This window comes from Thunnus thynnus, chromosome 14 (assembly GCF_963924715.1).
Source record: "Thunnus thynnus chromosome 14, fThuThy2.1, whole genome shotgun sequence".
NCBI lineage: Eukaryota > Metazoa > Chordata > Actinopteri > Scombriformes > Scombridae > Thunnus > Thunnus thynnus.
In genome coordinates this window covers 9,358,097-9,384,440 of record NC_089530.1, presented here as the reverse complement: position 1 = coordinate 9,384,440, position 26,344 = coordinate 9,358,097, and the positions used below count along the sequence as shown (strand labels likewise).

General features: G+C 38.4%; 1 protein-coding gene across 2 annotated transcripts; it reads right to left on the bottom strand.

The window, feature by feature from the left end:
* Positions 1–2,252: 2,252 nt before the first annotated feature.
* Positions 2,253–24,377, bottom strand: egln1a (egl-9 family hypoxia-inducible factor 1a). 2 transcript variants are annotated; one of them, XM_067609670.1, is made up of 5 exons: positions 23,349–24,376; positions 9,823–9,942; positions 3,111–3,247; positions 2,957–3,024; positions 2,253–2,806 (listed from the first exon to the last, which is right to left on the bottom strand). In XM_067609670.1, the coding sequence occupies exons 1-5, from the start codon at positions 24,051–24,053 to the stop codon at positions 2,751–2,753; spliced, it is 1,086 nt and encodes a 361-aa protein (XP_067465771.1). In that variant the 5' UTR covers positions 24,054–24,376; the 3' UTR covers positions 2,253–2,750. The 2 variants fall into 2 exon arrangements, with proteins under 2 accessions (XP_067465771.1, XP_067465772.1); XM_067609671.1 differs by lacking the exon at positions 9,823–9,942 and having other exon boundaries at positions 23,349–24,377.
* Between the last annotated feature and the right edge of the window lie 1,967 nt (positions 24,378–26,344).

Below are 26,344 nucleotides of genomic sequence, written 5' to 3'. Positions count from 1 at the left end.
TATGAAGTTCCACTGATGGGACATTAATTTGCACACTCCTTGTACAAAGTATGATCTAATTTTGACTGCTCTTAAATGTTTCCCGTTGTATAGTTTATATTGAATACTGCTTAATATATTTCCTGACCTTTGTAATATGTACTGTATTACTATTTTATGTATGTACGTTCTTTTTCATACAGATTTGTTTATATAGATGAGATATACATTTAATTCATATTAAAAAAAGTTTAAATGCTGTGAAAAATGAAGTTTGTTTTTAATATCACACCAATATTTTTGTGATAGATTGACATTAGGCTTTTCATCTTTTAGCAACATGTCTACACAGATTTTGAAAAAAGTTAATACTGATTTACATAGATTAATTTAAAAAAAAAAAAAAAAGTAACATGAAACTCAGCGGAAAATGACTCTCTTAGCAGAGTGACATGTACACTGCAGCGCCCTAAACGCCTTTGATTGTACATACATTTTATTTATTTAAAATTAAAGAGTGGGAGAGAAATAGAAAAAATGGTTAATGGCTGAGCTCAGAAAAGTAAACTGTAAACTCTGGTTTAGCAGTCAGGTGAGCAGTTTCTCTTGCATGAACTGCAGGTGCAGCATGATATTTGCACCTGTGACATATGTGCAATTAGATTTTTTAACTTATATATTTTATATTTTTATCCTTTATTTTTGTATTCCTTATTTCTCACTCTAGTCTCAGCACAACCTTTGGAGCACATCACATTGCATTTCATATATTACACAAACCTTTAAATCCTGAACGACGCCACTACAGTTTACATAAAAGCTCATATTGTGTATGAAAGGAAAGGTACAGATATGAGAACCCACACAGACCAAAATAATTGTATTACCTATAACAATTATACAGCAAATAACTATATTTTATAATACATACTTACTCCAATACATTCTATTACTATAATACAATAGAAATGAACTACTACTGTATCATTCATAATTGTTAGGTTAGTAATACATACAGTATAATAAACATGCAGTTTCTAAGGTAATTATCTGTTTTGCCCTGATGGTAATCTAACTGAGTGCAGGAAAACATCTCTGAACACACAACTAGCAGATTTACAGCAGATGAAAAAGATATGCTTTCCATTCCGGTAGGGAACTGGGTGATAACTATTCTCCAACTTGTCTTACTCTTACTGGAATAACAAGGAGTAAGAAGAAGTGAAAGAATAATGAAGAAGTGTTTCGCTGATTTAGACCACTGACTGTAACAGAACAATTGAAACTGTGGTTTGATATAAATGTCAAACACACAAAAAACAAACACGTACATATGATGAAGAAATTTTTCTTGGAATTTCTGCAAAACCCCCGAACAAAAGACCAGCAGGCCACATGTGGTTTGAACTTCTCTCCATTTTATTGACAAAAGTTGTTTTCAAAGATGATTGCGGTCTAAAAGCACTTAATACATAATGTACCCTGTAAATCTATGGAAGTTGATGCTGTAAAATTTAGCAAGAAATTGATTGCTCAATTGTAAAACAGGAACATTCTCACTATGTATTTGGGAGATGTAGGTTTAGAGATTGTCTTGAAATGAATTGGTGATAAATGTTTAAGTTATAGTTTAGGTCATTCATTTCATTAGAGCGCTGATTTGTTTCTTTCATCTAATGTGAAAACTGTAAATGTGGAGCTGTATGAAGTGAATCAAAAAACTGAAACATAGAGGCAACTCTGGTATACAATGCAGAAAAACATTACCTGTCCTTAGAAAAAACAATTTTAAAGCAATTTGTACATTCATTTATTCGCCACTTGATCAATATATTAAAATGTTTTTCGTTACTGAAATATTACAATCACATTATTATATTTTCAGCTGTTTTAGGAAAGATAATCAATACTGGTTGGTCTAAAGTTGAAAATGTCCTAAAGCATACTAGCTTTGTCCTCTCATCAATGTGAAGAATTTAATTTTACATCATATGGAGTTTAATTTTCCAAGATCCAGAATGACATAAATAACAGGCGTACTTCAGTACACCTCCTGCAGAGGGCAGCATGAAACTGTGTTTGGCACAAGCAGGACAGCAGGCACAGCAGTAACAAAAAATTAACCTTAAATCACAAGTCATAGATAGATGTATCTGTGTGTTTCTTGGTAACTCGGTTCTAATTCAAATTGTTTATGTATTTAGGTGAGAAGGAGTAACACATGACACAGCATCTGCAGTGTTTCAAATGAACTCAAATTAAGACCACTGTAGTTCTGTCAGAAAAGGGTGTTTTTAATTCAGATCATTCCTCATATTATTGCAAACTCAAGCACATTTGCCATACAGTAGCTTATAACAGCTGATTCCATGTGAAAAGCATAACACATTAAGCATATGCAGAACACTGTACCTTAAAGGAATTAACTGCAAAAACCATTATGCAAAAGATGAGCTTAATTCCTGTTTGAAGTGATTTTCTGAAAATGTCAGCTGTAATGTAAGCGTTCTCCACCAAAAAAAAGGTGAGAGGAAAAAAAACACACAATCCCTTTCAGTACAATGTCATGACATTCAAGGTCCGCTGGGTCGCCCAGGTTGACTGAAAACAAACAGAATTCGCTGTGTATTTGTTTTTCTAAGCATGGATCTTCCACCCACTCAAGCAAAAGTCTGCTGTTTTCCATGTAAAGCACACACACATGCTCTCTATAGGCCACTTTCTTAGGACAGAGCACTTAATGGCTGGTTGTAGGGGACGCAGGCTTCCCACTAGCTGGGATCCGATGGTTTGTCGAGTTCAACCTTTACTCCTTTTTCTCCTGCACCTGCACAAAGAAAAGAGGGAAAACATGCATTTGTTACAACTGTGCGCTACGTGGAAGTAGATCAAGTCAACAAACACACGAGATAATGTAAAAGACAGAAGGCCTGAAACAATGGAAACAGGATTGTGTTGTTTCCACATCAAAGCCTACCTGTTAAGTACTTTTCTTTAGCTCTGGCTCGCTCATCTGCGTCAAAATACCAAACCGTGATGGCATACCTATGGAGACAGAATTAGAGCGGTAAGTCATTGCAAAGCAGACCTGATCGTCTGAGCGTGTGCAGTGGAAAGACTAGGATGCTGACCTGGTGGAGAAGGCGGGTTGAACCTCGTGAGGGTTCCGTCTGTCTGACCAGAATAACAGCAGACGGTCAAATTTGGGCTCAATGTCGGCAAACTGGGCCTTTCCTTCTGGGAAGATTCGAAGAAGGCCACCGTGTTCCTGGAGGAGCAGAACAAGAAGAAACAGCCCCATTATGTATACAAATCAGGACAAAGCAAAAGCAGGAAGGTAAGGACAGACTATAGGAAGCACACACTAAGCGAAGCCTCTGCAGTGGTCATGCTTCGGGATTTGATTGCTGTTGTGTTCATCCACATTAAAAAAGGTAAACATTCAGGGAGACAAAGTTCCCTTAAAACTGCACATAGTACTCATAAATAAGATCCATTCAAATACTGTATATCGCAGACTTGTTAAATGATCAACATAGGACGACAATGTTAAGGAAAAGGGTTGTCCAACTCCAAGGGCTAGGAGGAAAGCTCAGGATAGGAAGCAGCAGCGGGGGACGGCTTTCCTGTGGAGGGATAGGAAGAATAACCCACAGGAAAACTGCTCTGGCTGGATAAAGGACCTGGAGAGTGAAAAAGCAGATTGCTGCAAGCGTGCCGCTTAAACTCTCACACAGCTGATATGATAGGCCCCTCTCTTCACACGCGAACTAGCAGACTAAAAAAGGTTCACACCCTTTGTTGGAAGAGTAATGCTATTCTCATTTATACTCCTTTGAATGAGGGGGAATACCAGTGGTGTGACAACTAAATAAAGCACAATAGGGTCAAAGAAGAGGGGAGAAATGTTCAGGGAGCACTGATTTTAATGCACGTATAGCCAAGTTGGTTTTAACATTGAGTGTGCAGTGAACACCTCAACACTCGCCTGCAGGCCGTCAACTTTAGACCTACTTCAAGCTGAATTAGACTGATGTCAAATGACGACACGCACAATCCAAAAATATTCATTCTAAGTTAAAATGTTTTTAACTTAAAAGGATGGGTACAAACAGTCAAATTGTGTTGTAACCTCAACATTTTAATGTTTATAGCCATAATATTGTACACACAACTGTAGGGATGGCAATGCCAGTCAGTTGGTCCACCACTTTGATCCAGACTGAGATATCCCAACAATTACAAGATCAATTAAGATGAAACAGACAGTCGTAATCCCCAGATGATGTATCCTAATAACTCTGGTGATCCCCTGACTTTTCCTGATGGACTGTCATGAAATTTGGTTCAGACATTCTTGCCCCCCTCTGCATTAATTATAATGGCTTTGTTGATCCCTTAACTTTTCATGTAGCGCCATCAGGCCAAAACAAACAAAAGCATTATACTTTCTTAAAAAGGTATCCTGTGGAGTTTATGACCTCAATTTTTTTTTGTTTCGTTTGTTTTTTAGGAGTGGGTTCCCACTTTGTTTGTCTTTTACTCACACACAAGGACGCACATGCACACGGGCATGTATACATGGGTAACGCAATAATCTATAGGTGGTGGTAATGCATCAAGAAACACAACAAGGCGCCAACAAAGGCAGGTGAGACCGTAAGCTAGTAAACATGGATGTAAATAATGCAGGGTTTAAAGTACTTTGTAACTGTTTCATGAGGAAGGAAATGCATTCAACCCTTTTTGTTAGATCTCAAGAATACACACATTGAGTAACACTCAATGTACACATAACTTTTATTAACAGCTGTCGATTTAAATGACTTTCACCATGTGTCAGTACTAAGGCTGGTGATGTCGAGTAATGATTGCTGAATATACTAATCATGACTGTTAAGGTATGAAACAAAGAGTGGTGTGAATGTATCTGTATGTCTCTATAGTATATGTCTGCTATAACAGACTGGTGACCTGTCCTTGCCTCTTGCCCAATGCATGCTGGGATATGCTCTCGCTCCCTGCAACCCACAGCGAGAGCACATCCCATAACCTGGAGCACGATGAGCAGTTTAGAAAATGGATTGATGAGAGTTATTCATCTTGACGCGACAAAGAGGTCACTGTGCAGCACTTTTGTATCTTAACATACAAGATTAGTTCACCTTTTTCAGTGCAGTGTTTCTTAAAATAGCAGCAGCTTCAGAGTCAGGTCATCTTATTGTGATCCATATTTACAAAATTCAAATACTGAATAGTATTTCTTCAATCTGGGGTTAAGTTTAAACCCTAAAGCAACCTGTAGTTGCATAACCTTGTATAAGCCATTACAATACTGAAAGTGAAGTATTGTGGATGATCCACTCTCTTCTACCTCTGGTGTTTTCTTGCCTGTGTATTTTTCCTCCCACCAGCGCAGCTTGTTTTTAACTTTCATTTGTCACATAGGTACATGGTAGGGATGTGAATCTTTGGGAATCTCACGTTTTGATTTGATTCCGATTCTTTGGTGGCGATTCGATCCAGAATTTATTCTCGATTCAAAACCTTTCTCGATTGAATGAATAGAAAGGGGACACTATTTTCAGTCTCCAGTATACTGTGTGCCAAACCATTTACTGGTGTCCTTAGTCCACTGAAATACAATATGAAACAAACTATTTTGAAATGCCAATCTGATCCATGTAGTAATTTTTTTTAGTAATGATGTGAGCACTTAATTACTGGAGTAACACCTCAATCGAATTCAAATAAGCTTTATTAGCATGAATTTTAAAGCTACATTATTGCCTAAGCTAAATTTGCTTAACTAAAGTGCACTCGTGCTTCACCGCATCGCCTTGTGCTCTCCCACCACCTCATAGAGGGTCCCGATCCAGCAGCCCTCGGACTGCCAGCGAAAACTGGCCACTAGAGCAAAAGCAGGATTACTAGGCTTGGTACCAGCACACACCCCCGTTTGCTGCTGCTGGAGACCCTATCCCTGGCACTCGATATCAATGTAAACGCCCCCCTCCATCATTGTTTCCTACAAGGCTAATTCTGGGTTTGTCAATGGTGTCAGGGATGTTAGGAATCCTACTGCAGTAACATACTGTTATCCAGGTGCGGACTATGGGATGTCACTGCTACCATCGCTCCTTGAAAAACATCCAATGGTGAAAATTGTCCTGGTACATGTTGGATTTAACAATATTAAATTCCAGCAGTCCGAGTGGCTGAAGAACTAGTTTATGTCTTATTGACACGCTCCTGGATTTGGAGATCCAGTATGTCATATTTGGGCCTCTTCCTTCTACCCAGACTTGGTAACATCAATTCAGTCGCATTTGTCAGCTTCACATATGGCTAAAGGGATATTGTGAATCTCGAGGCATTTCATTTGTTGACAACTTTGCTGCTTTCCTTAATTGCCCAGATCTCTTCAAAAACAATAGTCTTCACCCAAATGTGTGTTAATCTCGGCTCCTGTCACTTAACATGGAGCTCGCCTTGAAACCCATTCAACATTTTTACAACTGACGCTTGGTGACTATCAGTGGACTAATCACAGGAGTGTCGACTTAAAAAACTTGATCATGATTCGGACTGTTTATTTACCACAGAAGGAAGCAAGTCAAAGGGTCATGAACCTGGATTCAAAACATAACCCGTTACTATGTTCTCCGCTTAACAATAGCGGCACCTGCAGCTCTGGAGATCCACACTCAAAATTTGGAGGGAACTGTGAATGTTGATTTCAGCATCCAAAATGGACTATATTAAAGTCTGGGCGCAACAAACTGACCTTGATATTCCTGTGTTTTCTGAAACATGGTTGTTGAACAAAGTTAAAAATGCTGATATTTGTCTTTATAACTACAGTATTTTTCCATGTGAACGGCCTACTAAGGGATGAGGCGTTGCTATTTTGTGAAAAGTTGTTTATCTGTCTCTGTCGTTACCTCTGTATCTAAGCTGAAATGTTTTGAACTCTTGGCTGTAAGTGTTTGTCTGGGGCAAAATAATACTGGAAAAATATTAGTTATTGGGTTTTATTGTTCACCCTCTGCACCTGCGGGTGCAATAGATGTTTTATTTGATTTGTTATCCAACTATGATAATTCAGAACTTCTTATCCTGGGTTATATGAATGTTAACTGGTTTAACTAACACTTCTGATCATCTAAGAAATCTCTGCAATTAATTCAATCTCACACAGCTTATTTCTTCCCCTTCTCGGCCGGATTCAAAAAATGCAGGAAAGGCCACACATCTAGATATTATTTTTAACCAATAGATCTCAACATTATACATCTAGTGGTGTTTTTCTTCTGGCCTTCAGTGACCACTGCCCAACAGCATGCATCTGTGACACAGAATTACCAAGATTCAAACCATGTATCACTGTCAAAAGGAATTTTAAACACTTTTCTGAACAAGTATTTTTGTTTGATTTGTACTATAGTGATATTGGGATTACCATGGCAATTCCTGATCCACACTTGGCTTTAAGATTATTTTATAAAAACATTTAACTCCATTGCAGACTAGTACATGCTTTTTAAGAAATTCAGAGTCAAAAACAGGTACAATCCTTGGCTTTATTAAGAAATTGCTGAAATGTTACATGAAAGAGATGCTGCCTGGTGCCAAGTATGAACAACTAAATCATCCTCTGGCACTATTTTCCTCAACAACGTAATAGGTGTCACAGTTATTCAAAAAACCAAATCATCATTTTATATTTGCACTGAAAGCAGGAAACCCAGCAAATTATTGAAAATCAGTTAAATCATTATCACATAATCCTACTTCATCCTCACCCAGTGAAATGGTTCAAAGTTCTACCACTAACTCTGTTGGAAAGAAAATATGTGATGCATTCAATGAGCATTTTATTTCATCAGGTTATTTATTTGAAAATGCTGGATTTCCTCCCACTCTCTTTGATCATAGTTTACCTTACTAGGCAAACAAATTAGGCACTCAGATCTTTTGGATCATGAAGTGTTTAATGCTCTTTGTTCTATTGACCCAAAAAAAGATCACTGGGGCTGATCAGTTAGAGCCAAGGCTTTTATTATTAGCAGCTCAACTACTAGTTGAATGCTTACTTATAACTTATATTTTTAATCTAACTGTGGTAACACAAAGCATCACTGACCTCTAGAAGACAGCCTACATCCTGCCTTTGCATAAAGGGGGTCAGTCCAATGAGCTAAATAATTATCATCCAACTAAACCATCGTGCCTAGCTTAAGTGTTAGAGGAACTGGTAAATCATCAGTTGAGAACATTTTTATCTCAACACTCCATTTTAAAACCTTATCAATCAGGACTTAGACCTGGGCATAGTACTGGTACGGCAGCTTTGAAAGTCTTGAATGATGTTGCTAGTGCATTAGATAACAAGCAGGATTGTGTCGCCCCCTTTCTATTGATTTATCTAAGGCTTTTAACACTGTCGATCATCAAATTCCTTTGAAAAACCTGGAATTTATTGGATTCAATGAAAAGTTGTGTAATTGGCTTGCAAATGATCTCAGTGGTAGAACACAAGCTGTCATGGCTGATGGCTATCAGTCCAGCTTTCTAAATGTTAAAGGTGTGCCACAGAGTTCTGTTCTAGGACCACTTTTATTCACAATTCAGCAAAATTTAATTGATCTTAAATTACTTTTAAACTCTGATAAAACAAAATGCATGCTGCTATTACTACCCTTGATGGGACAGCACTTGAAAGAGTATCCTCTTAAATAAATATCTTGGTTTCTGGCTTGATGACAAACTGTGCTTCAAAAAACATTGATGAACTGACTGACTTAAAAGCAAAACTGGCATTTTTTAAAATAGAAAGAAGGCATGTATTACCCAGGATTGCCAAAAGCAAATTGATCCTTCAACCTTTTTATCCATTATGGACTATGGCAATATAATTTATATGCACTCTCCTGCCTTAACCCTTAAACCTCTCAAAGCAGCTATCATTCCGCCCTTAGGTTCATAACTGGGGATGGCTTAAGAACGCATCGTTGTATACTATATGAGAAAATTAGGTGGCAGTGGTTGGTAGTGAGAAGAGATAAAGGCACTGTATTCTATTTATATACAAAGGCTTATTAGAAAACTTACTTTTTAACTATAGATCATTGTGACACTACACTAGGTCCAAGGACCATTTGTTTCTCAAAAATCACCATGTTAGTACTGAGCTTGAGAAACTGTGTTTTGAAAACTATGCTCCACACAAGTGGAACAATCTGCAGAGGCTTGTAAAATTAGATAAGCTAATCCCTTTTAATCAATTAAATCTCTTTTGACTGACATAGAGCAATGTGAATGCATGTGTTTTTTTTAATTGATGTTGTCCCTTATGCTGATGTCTGTGGCCTGTTTGTTGTATAATCTGTTAATATTATGTAATGTAATCAGGGCATATACATTCATACACACATATATTCCTACACAGTGATGGATTTGGGTAAAGTAGCATGGGGGCGCTCTTGCCCTTGTTTGGGTGTCGCTGGATTAGCAGGATCTCTGTGTTTAATGGGATTATAAATGAGGAGAGTGGCCGGACAGCACGTACTGACACTGCTGGGGTGTGGAGTGTGGAATAAAGCAGCATAGAGGTGATGACTGACATGGAGACAAGAAGGCTGCCTTGTCACAGGAAGTCCAACTGGACTATGAAGACCAGACACTGTGCCTTTTTGCAAATTATTTTTGTTTGTGAATTCAGTGATAACCTCAAATCACAACTGAATGAATATGCATGACATAAAAGAAAATTAAAACAAGAAAATTTAAAGTTCAAATTAGAATTATTCAAATTAAATTTTTTTTTCTCATCACACATACCTTGGCATTCCAATCTTTATTAAGGTAATATATGCATGTGACACACCGTCCATCGCCGTTTGGGTTATCCACATGGCGCACGTAACCTGTCCCATTTCCAGGGTAACATGCTACCATTGCCTGAAGACAAGAAGATGAAAAAACGTCATTAGTAAAAACAGACAATGACGAAAACGCGAGCACATGCATAATATGTTTAGATCTCATGTGTCTCATTAAACAACACAACAGAATGACTGCATTGGCATGAGGAGGGAACAGTCAAGGTTACATTAAATTGTATGTGCGTCGGCGCAAACGCAAGTCCCAGCAGGGATCCGGACAGTCAGAACCGGGGCCTTGGAAGTAGCTCAGATTGCCTTTGTTGGCCCCTGATGTGGGGATGCAGCAGTTGGTCTTGGCACAGCCAGATCGCATTGTCCTTGCCTCACCTGCACCAAGACTGATACACACAGAGGCTGCTCACAACACAGCTGCCTCATTATAAACTTTAAACTAGCGAGAAAATAAACCGGAGATATCGCGCTGCACGTCAACTTCCCCTTGCCTTTTCCTGCTCTATTAAGACTCACATGATCTGCTTGGGTGTTGGCAGTGAACCCCTATGAGCTCTTGTAAACTTCTTGGTGTAAACAGCGAGTGAAAGCAGTCATACAGCGCAGAAATTCCCTCAGGAATAAGACACACAAGTGGTGACTCGCACACGGCGGGGAGGACTGTGACAGAAACGCTTGTCTTTTCTTCAGAAGTAAGACTTCCAAGAAGACTTGATCTAAATTTCGGAGAGGAAAAAAAACCTTCCGTCTCCATCATCTTGAATCATTTTCATAATAACCATTTCAAACTGTATCAGCATACAGCATCAGGTTTTCACACCATGAGAATGGGAAATAACAAACAACACTTGACACCATGCAACTAACTGCTCGTCTTCTCTGACTTCAAGGCAGATAAAGGGGAGCTGAGGTGAGTTGCGAACGTGCATAAATGCAGAGGGAAGATTCAACCCTCATACACCGTGTAAGCAGTGATATGACAAACAAAGGCAAGTTCCTCCACATTCTTCCACACACTTGGATCAACATAAACCATAGCAACATTATTATAAACACTCACAGCAGACTAAACTCCTGCACTCGTGCCAAGCGAAATACTGTCGGACATTCTTATGTCTCGATCTTAAAAAACTATCTTGTCCACAGAAAAATGATATGTTATGTTGAGGATATGTTATATTTTTAAAATATTTGGACTTCAAGGGGTTGAACAGAATTACTTAATATGTAAGCCTGTAGGTCTACATGCTTTTGTAAAAGTTCATTTTATCTGACTTAGTGGTAATTGCGTTGCATAATCTTTTAGTGCAAAATCTTTCTATGTCTTGCTATGGTGCATGAGAGCGAATCAAAATCATCCACATCACAGATACGTCTGAATCTCATTTTCCTGCGTGTCTGACCGTAGTTGCTTGCGTCAGTCCACATTGTGCTCACATCTTTTGAGTGATGCAGGTTACCACTGGAATGCACAGTATCAGGGCCTTCAAAGCTGAAAAACAACAAAACTTCAACATAAAGATGAGGGGTGTGGATTCTTGCTCCGGCTGCATGAACTTACAAACTACTTTATCGATTTTTTAAAAAAGGGTGGGTCTCAGGGAAAAAAAAAAAAAAAACACGGCTGCTGGGAATCAAAGCGGGTGAGGGGAACGCAAACTGACAAAGGGCTTCCTGTCAGTAAGACGCAATACTTTTCTGTGTGCATGTGTGTGTGTGAGAGAGAGACAGAGGGAGAGGGGCACAGACAGAGTAAGGATAGGGGTGGGGCTGGAGCAGAAGAGAGGAGTGAACTGCTGTAAACTTTGACTCCTGGCCTCCCTCCAGAGGGAGCAGTATTTTAATGGTCGTGCTACGTGCAGAGCGTGAGGAAGGTTGGCTGATCCTCGGCTATGTCACCCCTCCCACCCTTAACTGCTCGGCTCACGCTGCAAGACTGAAGATGGGTAAACAGTCGCTGCTAGGAAAGTGTGTTTGTGTGGATTCAGATGTGTGAGGGTGGAGTGTGTGTGTGTGTGTGTGTGGGCTGACTGAAGGTGTGAAAGCCTTGGCGCTCGGCAAAAAACCGGACGCAGCAGTTTCGCCTTTCGTTTCCTCACAGTGGACAGCTGTAGAAACTCTATAAGGCTTCATCGACTGCAGGGAATTATAACTCCCGCACAGGCTCAATTACACACATGTAAGCATGCCAGGCAGGGTTGTTCTAAAATATACAAAAGTTTGGTTTCTTTATGAATATTTAAAAACTCAAAAATGTTGACAAAAGTATTCAATACGAGTAGTAAAATTTGGGTTATGAGGAAAAATAATGTTGCTTGAAAAATGAGGAAAAAAAAAATATTGTGATAAGTGAAAGCCAAAAGGAAGTAGCAACTAACATGTAACACTGACTGCACACGGAGGACACAAATGACCTACTGAAAATACAAGAACTGGAATGCAGCTAGTATCTGGAAATTCCAACCTCGTACGAAGTGCTATTTAACTCCAGTTTGCCTTTCATGTGATCTGGTCATGAGGACCCAGCTAGCTGAGACACAGAAGAAAAGACTACTTTTGATCAAATCTTCAGTCAGAGAACTGCAGATGGCTTAGATGAAAATCCTTGATGAAAAATGCAAAATACAACTGCAATACAGACAGCATCAGTGATCAGCAGTTTGCACAGACAACATGTAAAAGTAAATCACTGATTATACGCAAAAGGATATTTTAAATACAGGTTAAAATTGCAACAAACTCAAAAAGTGGTATTTTCAAAGTCTTGACCGAACTTAATATTTTTTAAAGCTCCCCTACTGGCAAGGATTTGAATAAAACATGGTCTAAATAAACAGTCTACACTGCTGGAAAATTTTCTTCCGTTGCCATCTTCACCTCTGACCTTTTATCCCTATTTGAGCTTCCTTTCTTTTCAGCCACTTATTCTTCCGCGTTCCTCTGTGGCCCTCATTAAGAGGTTGACCTCGCTCGCTGTTTGTTTACATTCCACAGGCACGGCTTCAGAGGCCAACTGGCATTCACAGGCAAAGAGTGAACGAGAGGGAAGTAGAGGTCATCAAACTAGATGGCTCAGGCCTTCAACTAAACCAAGTGAAGGGCAGACATTACGCCACAGACACAGATTTAACCGAGCATGTGCATCAACACAATAATATACTTAATAAATAACTTTAAAGCGAGCCAATAAACACACCAACAGTCTGCATCCACTACCAAGAACTCATCAGTTATCAGCAATAAGTAAAATATTAAAATGCTACTCAATTTTGATTTTAATTTTCTCAATATCACAGTTGGCAGTGCAAGTGAACAATCAAAGAACCATTTCAGTGTCAGTATTGACAGTAAGTGTTGTATCTATAAAAGGAAAACTAATTAAATACATCCAATATTGGCAGAGAAAAGTACCATTTCCACTTTATGTTCTTTCTGATCTGTTATATTTACCACAATTCATTGTTGTAGTTAATTTCAGACAATAGCTTTCTGTTTATTATGAGACGTTGTCACTGCTCATACAGAGGTCCATTTAACTCTTCTACCTCACAATTACATCTATGATTACAATGACCCTTGGTCAGTGTAACATGCCTGACCAAAATCTATTTGTTTGGTATGTTGGGCATCTACAATAATTCAATGAATCAACAATTCAAAGTGCAGTCTGGAGATGTAGAATCCCTCTGTGCGAGGGAGAGCAAGCTGTCCTACGCAAGTCGTGTGCTCCTGTTTATTTATCTTCCTCATTCTCAATTTATCTCAGACAACTACAACTCAGACCTCAAATAAATCGAGCTTGCACTGGGCAGGACATGACAATCTCAAGCAAGACTACTATGCGTTGTGTGAGGCTAAACTTAGTGAATTACTGTAAACTAAGACACACCTCTTCTAAATACTCTGTTTACAAGTAGTGTGGTTCAAGCATATGATCTGATTGTTATCAGGTGTTCGCAAAGCAATATTAAAATTGAAAGCAAAGAAAATCAGTGATTTGATTTTATCTCCATTATTTCTGTGAGAAAAATAATTTGTAAAACTAAATAATCAAAAGTTGAAAATATTAAAATTTATAATTTATTTATAAAAATGAGAAGAAGAACAAATAAAACATTGTAGAATACTGTATGACTACTACAGGGATTTCTTCATACTTCTAATGCTCCTGCAGCAAGTGCAAACAGGTGTTGAAGCCCGCTGTTGGCAGTGAAACAGCAAAATGATTTAAATTGATACTAGCCACTTAACTGACTAGTATCAATTTAAATCACACATGCAGCAGTTTTGCTGTTTTGTGTCTTTTTCTAAATGAGTACCTGCTGTATCAGAATAACCAAATAACTGCTCAGGAAAAAACAAGAGACACTTTTTGCAGTGACCTACCGCAATGCACATTAACCAGAACACTTTCTGTTAAAACGGGAAACTCAAGAAGTGAAATATGGTACACGTATGCTGCCTTGATGTGATGATGATGTGATTTAGAGAGTGAATGTGAATTTCCAGCACCACCTCTATAAAATATAGATAGATATACAGATATAATATAATTTGCCATTTGAGTGCTGTCAGTGGAAACAACTGCAGAAAAACTCCACTCTGCAGGTACGTAGATAGCAAGAATGCATATTAAGGCCAACTGGCACAGGATCAATTAATCATGCTTTTACACAATTAGTGTTTTTTTATGTCAACTAATCTACAAGTCAGCTAAGAATTTGTGATCCCTATCAACCCCCCCCCCCCAAAAAAAACTATTGCCTAAATGTAAATATCTACCATATGTTTACAGATTAATGTGTAAAAATTATTCCGTGAACCTCAGCCTTTCTGCTATTTAGGGCTATTTGTGGTTTGCTGAGGGTTTGGTTACGACCGCGATGGAATCATAAATAATGAAAATTCCATTATCAAATCAAATAGATATTTAAAGCTGTGCCACGTGGTGTACGAGTGAAGGAACAGTCCTGTTGTCACTCCAGTAAAGACATATTTGACCAGACAGAAAAAGCAAGCTCCAAAAACCTTTTTGAATTATATATTCCAAAGAAGAGTAAGTGATGAAACACGCATAATACTTCATGTAACTCATTAACCAAAAGTACAAGATGATCATTTTATTTGAAGTAATTACTTTTCATTAATTTGTTTCATTCTCATTATGCATGTATTTTATTGACAGCTGCTATTTTGTAGAGAATGTTTTGGTTAAAACTACAACATTTGATAGATTGTATTATCCTGACTCTGTAGAGAATATTCTGTTTGAGTTCAGAGAAAAGATAAATAAATGTAAGGTCAATCATTTTTTTGAGATGCACCAACTGTGCAAATTCAAGGTCAGAGAATTCATTCCACGTGCGGCTCACATTTTTTACATTTTCCAAAAGCAGACAAAATACAAGAAAAGTGGACATTTTACACCAGACAGCTTCCATAATGTTCACCAGAATGTAACAGTTATTAGCCACTATAATATCTCCCTTTACTGTATTCAGCCTGTCACTCTGCCGTCGACCTTCAGTCATACAATAAAATAAATGGTAAATGGACTGCATTATATAAAGCTTTTAACCAGAGTGTGCTTCACAACCTCTCACAATTACCCACACACATTTACACCCTGATGGCAGTGGCACTTTGCTAGTCTGCACATTGGAAACAATTTGGGTTTCAGTATCTTGCTCAAGGACACCTCGGCATGCAGACAGGAAGAGCAAACAGCCAACCCATGAGCTCTGCCAGTCGCTGTAGATGGCAAACAATAGCTGCTTTCTAATATTTATCACTGATTAAAGCCTTTTGTCACAAGCCAATTGTTTCCATGCACACTCTTTTGTATTCCTTTTTTAACGCAACAAAGACATTTTCAGCCACTAGTGAACAGAAATGAAAAACCTTCATATGTAATTGTCTACTTAAAGGTACCATGTGGAGTTTTTGAGTATCCCTGTTTTGTTTTTATAAATCGGAAACATATGAGTACATGAGTGACAACAGTTTCACGTTATTCACCTCATCTGGAAGAAGATTGCTAGCATGCAAACATGTGTTAACAATGCAGGTTTCAAAATGATATAAATAAATATCAGCTTTACAAATGTTTTATGAGAAAGGAAATGCATTCAATGCATTTGTTGCCTCAAAGATCCACACAATGTGCTCTGCTGAGAAACACTCAATGTGTCTGTACAATAAAACTACACAGGGTACCTTTAAATCAAGTAGTTGCTTGCAGCTTACATGTCCAGTAGATGCAGATCAACATGCATCCCACTAGAGTCATGTGTTCGTCTTTTAGTTCTGGTCTGAGAAAAATATCTCGGTCATCTCTTCAGCTGCTACATGTTTGACTTTTTTCACCAGCCACTTGTTCATCATAAAAATATAATAACATACTTTTTCATATTTGGAATCATTCAGGTTTAGGTGGATGAATAGATTTTGAATGACATTGTGTGTGAAGCCATGTCATAAAAATATTTTTTTAAATTTTAAATTTTGAAATGACTGAAGACACTGTCTGGTAAAACGTATGCATTTGTAGGGATGCAATTAACGTTTATTTTTATTAACTACTTATCTGTTGAACATTTCCTGTATTAAATCGATTCATTGTTTAATCAATAAAATTCAATAGAAATGGAAAAATGTCAATAACTAGTTCCCGGGCTGCAAGGTGACATATTCAAATTGCTCAATACTGAAAGGAATTCAATTTACAATAATATGATACAATGACAAGCTGCAACAAGACATGTTTTGCTAGATAAATGACTGAAATGATTAACAGATTTATTTTCTCCTGAGTGACTCATTGAGAACTATGAGTTTGACTCAACATTTTACTTGAATTTCTCATCATCTTCCACTAGTAGTTTGGGAGTTTTGAAAGGGAGGAGTTACTGAAAAAACGTCTCAAAGAATTGTATCCTTGGTTCATGTACTAATATGAGCCATGAGCTGGGGTGGAGCAGAAAAAAAGCTGCAAGGGGTCTGCTCACTTCACAGAAGAGATGCTTATCCAAACATGAATACAAACAGTTAGGATGGAGACCTTGTAGCGCAGGGGAGTGTGGGAAACGAGACAGTTTGGGCCCCAGCTTGGGATAGCTCGCTGTTTTATCTGTCAGACAGTGGTGCTACCTCCAGAGGAAATCCCTGTTTAAAGTAATGACCTAGTTTAGTCTTTTCTTCTTTTCTATAGGCTGTGAACAATAGAAGGACATATACAGCGGCGGCGCTACCCCACACCCTCAACATGCTGCAGCGGAAACACAAGTGCTGTTTCTGGTGTCATTAGGCAAACTCTCTGAAGGGGACTGTGAAAAGTTCAGATTTCAGCACACTCTGCTGGTGTCTCCTGCTGACAAACAAAAGATAAATGCACAGGCTGACCTCTGTGAGCTGCTTAAAACTTAATTTTGGAATAAACTCAACACTGAGATCCACTCAGACACACAGGCCTGCTGTTTCCTCTTACACAATGAAATCACACAGGATAAGCCGGCATGTTTGAGTCAGAGAGCATGAATTCATCCTCAAAAAATCCTCTTGCAATCAGTCAAGTGGTGTTATAATCGTAAACAGCAAGAGCTAGCTAAGAGTGCAGATATCTACAGTACTGTGCCTGTTTAGTGCTCTAACTTCTTAGTGACGGCTCAGCATAACTGAATACCTCCATCCGTGCCTGTGCGAGAGCCAAGTGAGCTCATTCTGTAATTGGATCAGTCACTGATACTTTCTAGTTGCCAGTGGTAGATTGAGCAAAGCAAGAAACATCACTTGAAAAGATCATTTTGAGTCACAGTTCAAAAAAGTTGAGTGAAAAAGAAAGGAGGCGTTGCTTTGGCAATTAATCACAGCCCTATATTAACCAGCAGCTTATAGTGTAGCTGTCTCCTCATTCTCTACGGAGGCTGGTGTATGGCAAAGGAACAGACTTATTTCAGTAGCTGATTATAGCAAATTACTTAATGTCTTTCAAAAACATTTTGTATTAAATTGATGCAATTAAGACAATCCCAATTGCTTTCTAAATTGTCTTTTTAAATGCAAAATTATTCTGGTGTCCTGCTCCACCCTCCATAAATCTTCCCTGTCTTCAACTCTACAGCTGCAAACAGTCAAAAACAGAAGACCTCTTTCTCAAGGCTCCGCTTGGATCATGGCCAGGTGCTGCTTAAACAGTCACGCCATAGTAAATGTAGAGATAAACAAGGTTAGAACAAAATGTATCTGAATTGAATGCAAAATCTATTAGATGCTTCACTTTTGTGAGTGAACACCTTGTAATATTACACCTTACGCCAGCATGTTACATCAAACCACAGGTCTTCATTTTTCTCTACTACTCAGTATACTTCATACATAAATCACAAAAACTCCTCAGAGCTTTGCATTGTGTTATAATAGAATGCAATGTTGAAAGCCCACTGATGGATTACAGAGGGTTAAGGAAGGATTCATCATCCCATCGTCGAGGCTCGTACGTGACTGTGGATGATGGGTGAGTCCGTGCTCTGACTAACCACAGAACTATTACATTATTGCTGTGTGATGGTAGAACAATAAGCAGGAAAAAGGTGGCATGCATGGTGTTGCCTTGGGCATGCTGGTACTGTAGGCGGAAGGAACGACCGGCTTGCTCAGCCTATAGCATAATGTAAAGCCTGCTCCAACACTCAGACGACCACCACCACATGACTTCCTCTACCCTACTTACTCTATAGAGCTTTAAGATTTAGGTCAACGGTCAACTTCCTTATGAAAGCAGTCATGTCTACAGTCACTTTGTGATATTACAAATAGTGCAATAAAAGAGTCAATATTTGACAATATAAAAGTTCATTTCATTATCAACAACACCACAGGGGAGGGGGATGCTTCTTAGCACCTTACAGCAGCTTTCACTGAAAACGGGAGGTGTAACTATCTTTGATAATGATGATATGTGGTATCCCGTGATACGACAGAAACAATACTGAAAGATTTCTATCAGTAACCAGGCTAAAGCGGGAAATGTTGCAAGTCACTGTAGGACTGTTTTATGGCAAAAAAGAATCCACAGGATGTTTTCATTAATGTGATAAAATGCCTGAATTTAATTCACTGCATTAGCTGAATATAAACAGTCCTTCGTTATTATTTGACCTCAGAAGCAGTTTTTCAATGGAATTTCCAGAACATATACTTCACAATGCATCACTATTGCAATATAAATGAATTTGCTTTCATCCATATTGTCGATCCCTTTGTTGTATTTGGGGCTGCGTCTAATATTTATTTCCATTTTTATTATTTTCTTGATTCATCAATGTAACGTTACGAAGTGCTGAAAAATTAGTGTCATAATTTCCATAAGCGAAAAGTGACATCTTTATCATCCATTCAGAAACTGGTACCAGGCAACGTTTGGCTTTTTTGATTTTAACAATTAATCAATTATCAAAATAGCTGCTGATTCATTTTCTGTTGACTAATCAATAAATCAACATTGTTTCAGCTGTGGTTGTATTAGCAAAAAGAATGTTTTATAATGCAGCCTCAGTGGCTATAGTTTTAACATGCTGGACGCGAGTCAGCGACGGAACAATCAAGTTGCTGCTACAAACTCAAACTTCTTTATATGTTCAGTGATAATGTTATAATGGCATCAGAAAGCATTCAACGTGCTGGAACTGCTGAGAAACAAACATGTCCTGCTGCCTGCGACTTCCCACAATGTTATCAAGTGAAGAGGGGAAATGGGAACAATGACATTAAGTAACTATTTGGGCAAAATCTTTTTCCTCTATCTTTCCCAATGCGAATTGTGCTTACATTGTGTTGTATCCCTTTGAGCCATTGATACTGGCAGCCTTCCATTTATGCAAGTCATGCTGATTTTTGCTGGTCACAGGCCAGGCGTGTGTTTGCCAAGGCAACTAGGGCAGTAGGTAAGGAAGTCAAGTTCCCAACAGTGTTTGACTCAGTGGCCAGCTGCACACACTGATCGCTCACTGAAGTAATGTGCTTTCTGGAAAACGTTTTACGTCTACCCAGAACAAGCCAGGGAAAAAACACAACTGGACAGTGGAAGCAGCCTAAAAATAACACCATATAGCCATCAGGCCTCCGAGAAAACCAAGTACCTGAAACAAGCAAAGGCCACAGGCTTCAATCCAACATGTGCTCTTTCACTGCCGGATCCCTTAAATGTCACACACTGTGATAACTGAACGTGATATGGCAAGGTGTCAAATATTAAACAGTGACTACACTGAGTAGGGTTAGTTTAATGTTCAAGAGTATCATTTTTCTGTGCTAATCCTAATCCTTTTAGGGTCTGACTTTCATGCTAAACTCTCTCTACCTTGATCCTCAAACTTTACAATGCCGTGAGGTCAAAACCATGTCTATCTTCAAAAACTACATTTCCCAGGGTGTCTGGCAATTATTTAAAAAAAAAAACAACTAAATGAAACAATAAAGGAAATGCAAATAAATCAAATGTGACAACAAAACATGTGGACAAATGCAAAATGGGTGGACAAGTCAGCACATGAAAGAACTATTTTTAAATTCCTCTAAAACTGAAAGAAGATGACAACAAGTTCAGATAAGACATTTGACATTTTAGATCCCCTGTAACATCAGCAGCCCTGCAGGAAGTCCTACCTTCATGAAGGTTATAATCTTCAGTTTTTGTTTAAACTATGCTAGAGATATAACTTTTTGGTCATTCTGAAGAATGTGGTTTGTTTGTGGTGTTGTTGGATTACATTGTGATACTGAGGTGTTTTAACATTAGTCCATCCTCACTGAAATATATAGAGTGGACAAAATATAACAAAACGTCTCAAACTGACACTGAAGTTTCAACAATTTCAACAAAAACTGAACATGAGAAATTTCATATATGTATAATTTATTGCAGGGCTGTTGCATAAGACTGCATTAGTTTGTTAGGTGTAGCCTACTTAATAAAATAACTGAATGCATTTCAAAAAAGGACACTTGAAAAAGCATTAGGCCTAACTTCTATTAAAATGAAAGTGACAGTCTACTTCAAAGTTTCCCCCCCCAGGAGAGCAGGAGGAGGAGGGAAACTGAGAACAGATCATCGCCTCCTGGGTCAGTCTCATGTCATGAGGTCATGGTGACCAGATCAGGGTAAAAGGAAGTGTCGTAGGTCACACGCAACTCAACAGCCGAGCTGGAGCAAGACTGACATTGCTTTGGCCTGATGTAGGCTGCTTTTTTTTTTAAAAACATCTAACAGCCGTTGGAAAAGTTAGAAATGACTAATAAGGTGTCAACAGACAACTTATAAAAGTACACTAACTGCTCAGTGTCTCAGAGAAACCAGTTTGAAAATGAGTCTAAGTCATTTTCTTAGAAAACGTGTCTCAGTGAAACAGAAGCTGCCCACAGTTTCCTTTCCCACGCAATGCCAGCTTTAAAACATGCAGGTCTTCCCCTCAACATTGCTGTACTGAGCCGAGACTATGCTACTGAATGTGTATGTGTGACACTGAGCTGAATTTATCACAGCGGCAGACATCTTTTAGTCTGTCACCTCTCTAAAGAGGTCTAAGGTCACAGTCAGCTACAGAACAACATCCCTGTGGACGATTCAGCTACGCAGTTGGACTTGGATGGAGCCTGATTCGGGCACATTCATCCCACTGTTTGCCAAATGACTGCAGCTCTTTCAGACACACCCCGTTACCTCACTCTAATAAGAACGAAAGCAAAAATGTGTCATTTAATATGCACAATCTTGATTGGCGAAGGCAGAATGTCTGCTGTGTTTCTGTGCATTTAGCAGCAGTATGTGTCTGTTAGAGCTGCAAGATGTAGAGAACATGCAGGTTGTTATGCGGTTACACTGTGTTCTATACCTGTAGAAGCTGCAAATATACAGTCCGTTGTCCGTTTACTAGGTGTGCCTACAATAGATAAAACTACAGCCCTGTAGAGCTGAAATTATATACTTGATTAATAAATTAATCAACTGATTGAAAAAATCATTTTAAACTATTTTGATAATTTAATAATCATTTAAGTAATTTTTCAAACAAAACACTTGTGATAATTTGCTGCTTTTTCTGTGATAGTAAAGTGAATATATTTGGGTTTTGTACTTTCATTACTATACAAAGCAAAAAATCTGAAATCATCAATATGGGATTAGATTAGACATTTAACAAACCAAATGATTCGTTGAGAAAATAAACTGCGGTTGCAGCAAATCATGATGGTTATAATGTTCAGTTTTTGTTCAAACTACTTTAAAGAAGTCTTCTTTAAACTTTCTGATTATTTTTGAGGCTTTTGTTTGTGGTGCTTTTTGATTATATAGTAAGATGTTTTTAATATTTTGTCCACCCCTTTTATACCAACGTGAGTAGACTAAATATTAGAAACACCTCTTAAACTTCAGCCATCTAAATAATCATAAAGTTGAACTAACACCTTTCTAAAACAGTCTCCCTAAAAAAGCTGAACATTATAACCTTCATGAAAGTGGGATTTATTTGCAGGAATATTGTAAGACACATTAGATTTAGCTAAGTGTACCTAATAAAGCGTCAACAGAGTATAGACCCTATAGATGAAATCTGGTGTCATGTATTTCAATATTAATACATACAAAATATGCATTCTGCAATAGTTTTGATCTGTGGAGATCTGTGGATCAAGGAGCTAAGAATGTACAGATACTGATTTAGTTTTTTTTGTTAATAATCAATCAATGACTCATATGTTCCAGGCTAAGTTAAACACTTCTGTGTGTCACATGCTTGCAGCTGCTTTCACTGGATTTTTGACCGCCTGAACTTTACCGTGAAGCCGCTGCAGACACATGCTGAGCACGAAGTTGTCCTCTAAAATCTATTCTGTTCATATTAGTTCAAGTATATGTTTTCATTTAATTAATGGGCTTAACCAGAGTGGTTGACTTCATTACAACTTTTATCAGTCTTGTCCTCTCTGGTGTTTGTTGAGAACATTTATAAAATCAGAATACGTGCAGCCCTGGTGTATGAGGACAGAAAATGCTTTGTGTTGAGGTAATACGCCACCTTTCTGACTCAGGGCATTAGCCACGCTTTACCCTGGAGTTAGAGGGGACTTACTTGCAGCCTCTTACACTTAAAGTCGAGCATAATTAGCAAACAGGACGAAGTTACTGCAGGAAATGGTGCGTTGTTGGGAGAATGGACACTTGTGGAAGCTGCATGTTTGATCAGCATGTTTGTGACTTCTGATGAATGATGCAATTGAATCAGATACTTGCACAACTTACTGTATGACCCTGGTCCTCAGGAGTCAGAGTGCTGCTGGTTTTAAACCACTTTGTGTGGCAGGTGTGTGTCAGCAGAGCTCCGACTCCTGAAGGGCAACCGCCGACTTTCAGGCATGAAAAGCACCGTGAATTCAGTGTGCCTCTTGTATTCATTCACCTGCTACGATACTTACTTTTGTCCTTCCATTGATTATGTAGTTTCCCAGTTTGCCGTTACAATGTCTGATCAGGTCGTCCATGCGACTCATTAGAAAGCGGATCTTCTCGCAGCCGGCCTCCTTCCCCTCTATCCACGTGATTTTGTCCCCTCGGATGTCTTTAGTGGAGTCGCTTTTTTGACTGACCAACTGGCCGTCAGTGAACTTGCCTGTTTTGTGCAGGGCCTTGACATTATCCAAAATGCCTAGCCCAGTCTCTGTTCCTAGAAAGTTGTCCACCACACAAATACCGTGCTTGTTCATACACGGGACTATGTACTCCTGGGCAAGTTTTTGAGGGGATGAACTCGTTTGTCCGTTAGGTGTGGCGGTATTGTTGGGCCCGTCCTCCCCCGGCGTGTCGCCGACCCCAGGTATTTCTGAGTCTGTGGGTTGTGGCACAGACGCACTGTCCGCCTGCACGGGGGTTTTCTTTTGTGGGCACTTCTCCGGCGCCTTGTCGTCCCCAGGCGGCTGCGCTTGCTCGGGCATCTGTTTGGGAAACTGCGCCTTGTCCGCCTCCTTACAAATGAGCTTGTGTTTCTTCCAGTGCTGTTTCTGGTGCTCTTTGCTGCAATAAAACGAGCTCCGGCACCTACCGCACTTGAGGAGGTTCTCCATTTTCCCACAAAGTTCACAGTACTGTCGGTCTCGGTCCAAATCACTCTGCTGCTTCTCCATGTTTGCGGCTGCAGCGGGTGCACTGCGCCTTTAATTCCGATCCTTCACACGCGCCCTGCTAACCGACAACTTTGGAGACGATCCGCCGCCTCTGCCACGCTACACCGAGCGAAACCGTGAAGTGAGACTCAAAACCCGGCCATTTCATCACACGTAGTCCATCTTCACATCCTGTATCGGTGGAATAATGCGACAACGTGTGCCCCGAGCCGAGCATTTCGGGCTGGGTCGAGGTCTTCATGAGGCATTTCTGCTGGTTAGCTGTCGCTCCGACGGTTGTGCATGGCGCCGCTCCGTGTGTGCTCAGTCTGTCTGTGGGCCAACCCCGCTGTGACGTTGGCGCATTAGCACCGCCCCTCCCGCGCCGTCTTCGAGGGCCGTCGGACAGGTGAGATACCTCGAAACACGTGGAGGTGCTCGATCAAATGTCCTGCCTCAGGTGAATCAATACAAAGTGTGATGTTATCTTGTGTAGACTTGTGATTATTCTCTTATCTCTATGATCAGGAACCTTCTAGATGTGTCTAATGACACATCGACACAGCAGCCTGTTCTCCCTGCTGCTCATAGGTAGGAGGTACAGGAGTACAGGACTTTCAAAACACAGGCCATAACAAAATTGCAATCTAACCTCTGTGCTATATTCTGACCAATGATTATATATGCAACCTTTTTGTGCCTTTATATACATTTTTTTTAAAGTATATATATATATATATATATATATATATATATATATATGTGTGTGTGTGTGTGTGTGTGTGTGTGTGTTTGTATACAAGTACATGTTTTATTGCTTTTTATATTTTGTTACCATATTTTCTTTTTATATATATTTATTTACCATTTTTCTGTAATGGATCCTCCCAGCCAAAGTATTTCACACAATTGTATTGTACTTGTATGGCCAGAGAGACAATAAACATCTTGAATCTTGAATCTTGAGTCTTGAATACAAGGTTGAGGACTAAAGGAGACAGCACCTTTTCTGTCATGGCACCACTATTATGGAATGACCTGCCTGAGAATCACAGACTTGCAAATTCAATATCTTCTTTTAAGTCACATTTGAAAACTCATTTTTATCATAAAGCTTTTTTATAATCTTTATTTTTTGATTTATTTTACTATATATAGTCATTTATTTAATATTTGTTTTAATGATATACTTCATATGTGGGAATATGAGCGTATGGCATTGTTCTTTTTATCTCTGCTGTGTAAAGCACATTTGTAATTGCTTGTTTTGATAAATGCTATGTAAATAAATGTCATTTATTATTATATTATTGACATATTGACTTGATTTACACAAGTACTTTGCTCCAAAACAGTTTTGTTTTATTTTTAGTTCAAGTTCTTTATTGTTATTACACAAGTATAAGAAAGTAAAAATCTTTCAACAAGAATCTAACAACAAGAGTATAAAACTGAGTGTATGTATGTAAAGTGCGGTGTGCATGTGTCCTACTTATAATATATGAATGAATATCTATATATGTATAGTACATGTGTATGTACAAATTTGTACATACACATGTACAATACTATGATACAATACTATTTTTACATATATATTAAGTATATTTAGCTTTTGTGACATCATACTCCTTCTCCACTACATTTCAGAGCAAATATTGTACTTTTTACTTTATTACATTTATTTTTCAATTTTAGTCACTTTGCAGATAAAAATAAACATCATCCTCAATACAGGAGCATCTTATAAATTATGATGCATTGTTATAAATAACTACTCAACAGAATGTAATATATGTAAAATTAGCTACTTTAATATGCCTCTTTCACATAAACGCAACAGTTATAATATAATATTAATTCAAAAATTCCAATGATATATGAAATAATAATATATAACATGATATGTAAAATAATAGAACAGTATGAAATAACTATTCTGAATAACTAACTACTGTATATTGAAGTAGGCCTACTTTTTATTATTATTATTTAAGTATTTTACAGTGTGCTACTTTTACTTAAGTAAAGCAACTTAATACTACTTAATAAAGGTTAAAAGACTTTAGTGAACCTAAATATCAACAAACACGTTTTCTTTATATCTTTGCCACCTCATTGTTGGTCTAGAGCTCTTGGCCTAACTTAAATATTTTTCCAAAATTATTTTTCAAAAAACGTAGCAATTCGATTTACATTCCAAAGCTTTATTTCTTACAACAGCATTAACAGCTTGTAAAAAGCATCACAAAATTAGTTGTGTTGTTATTATTATATTATTCTACAGCAGAGGCACTGGAATTAAAAGGACG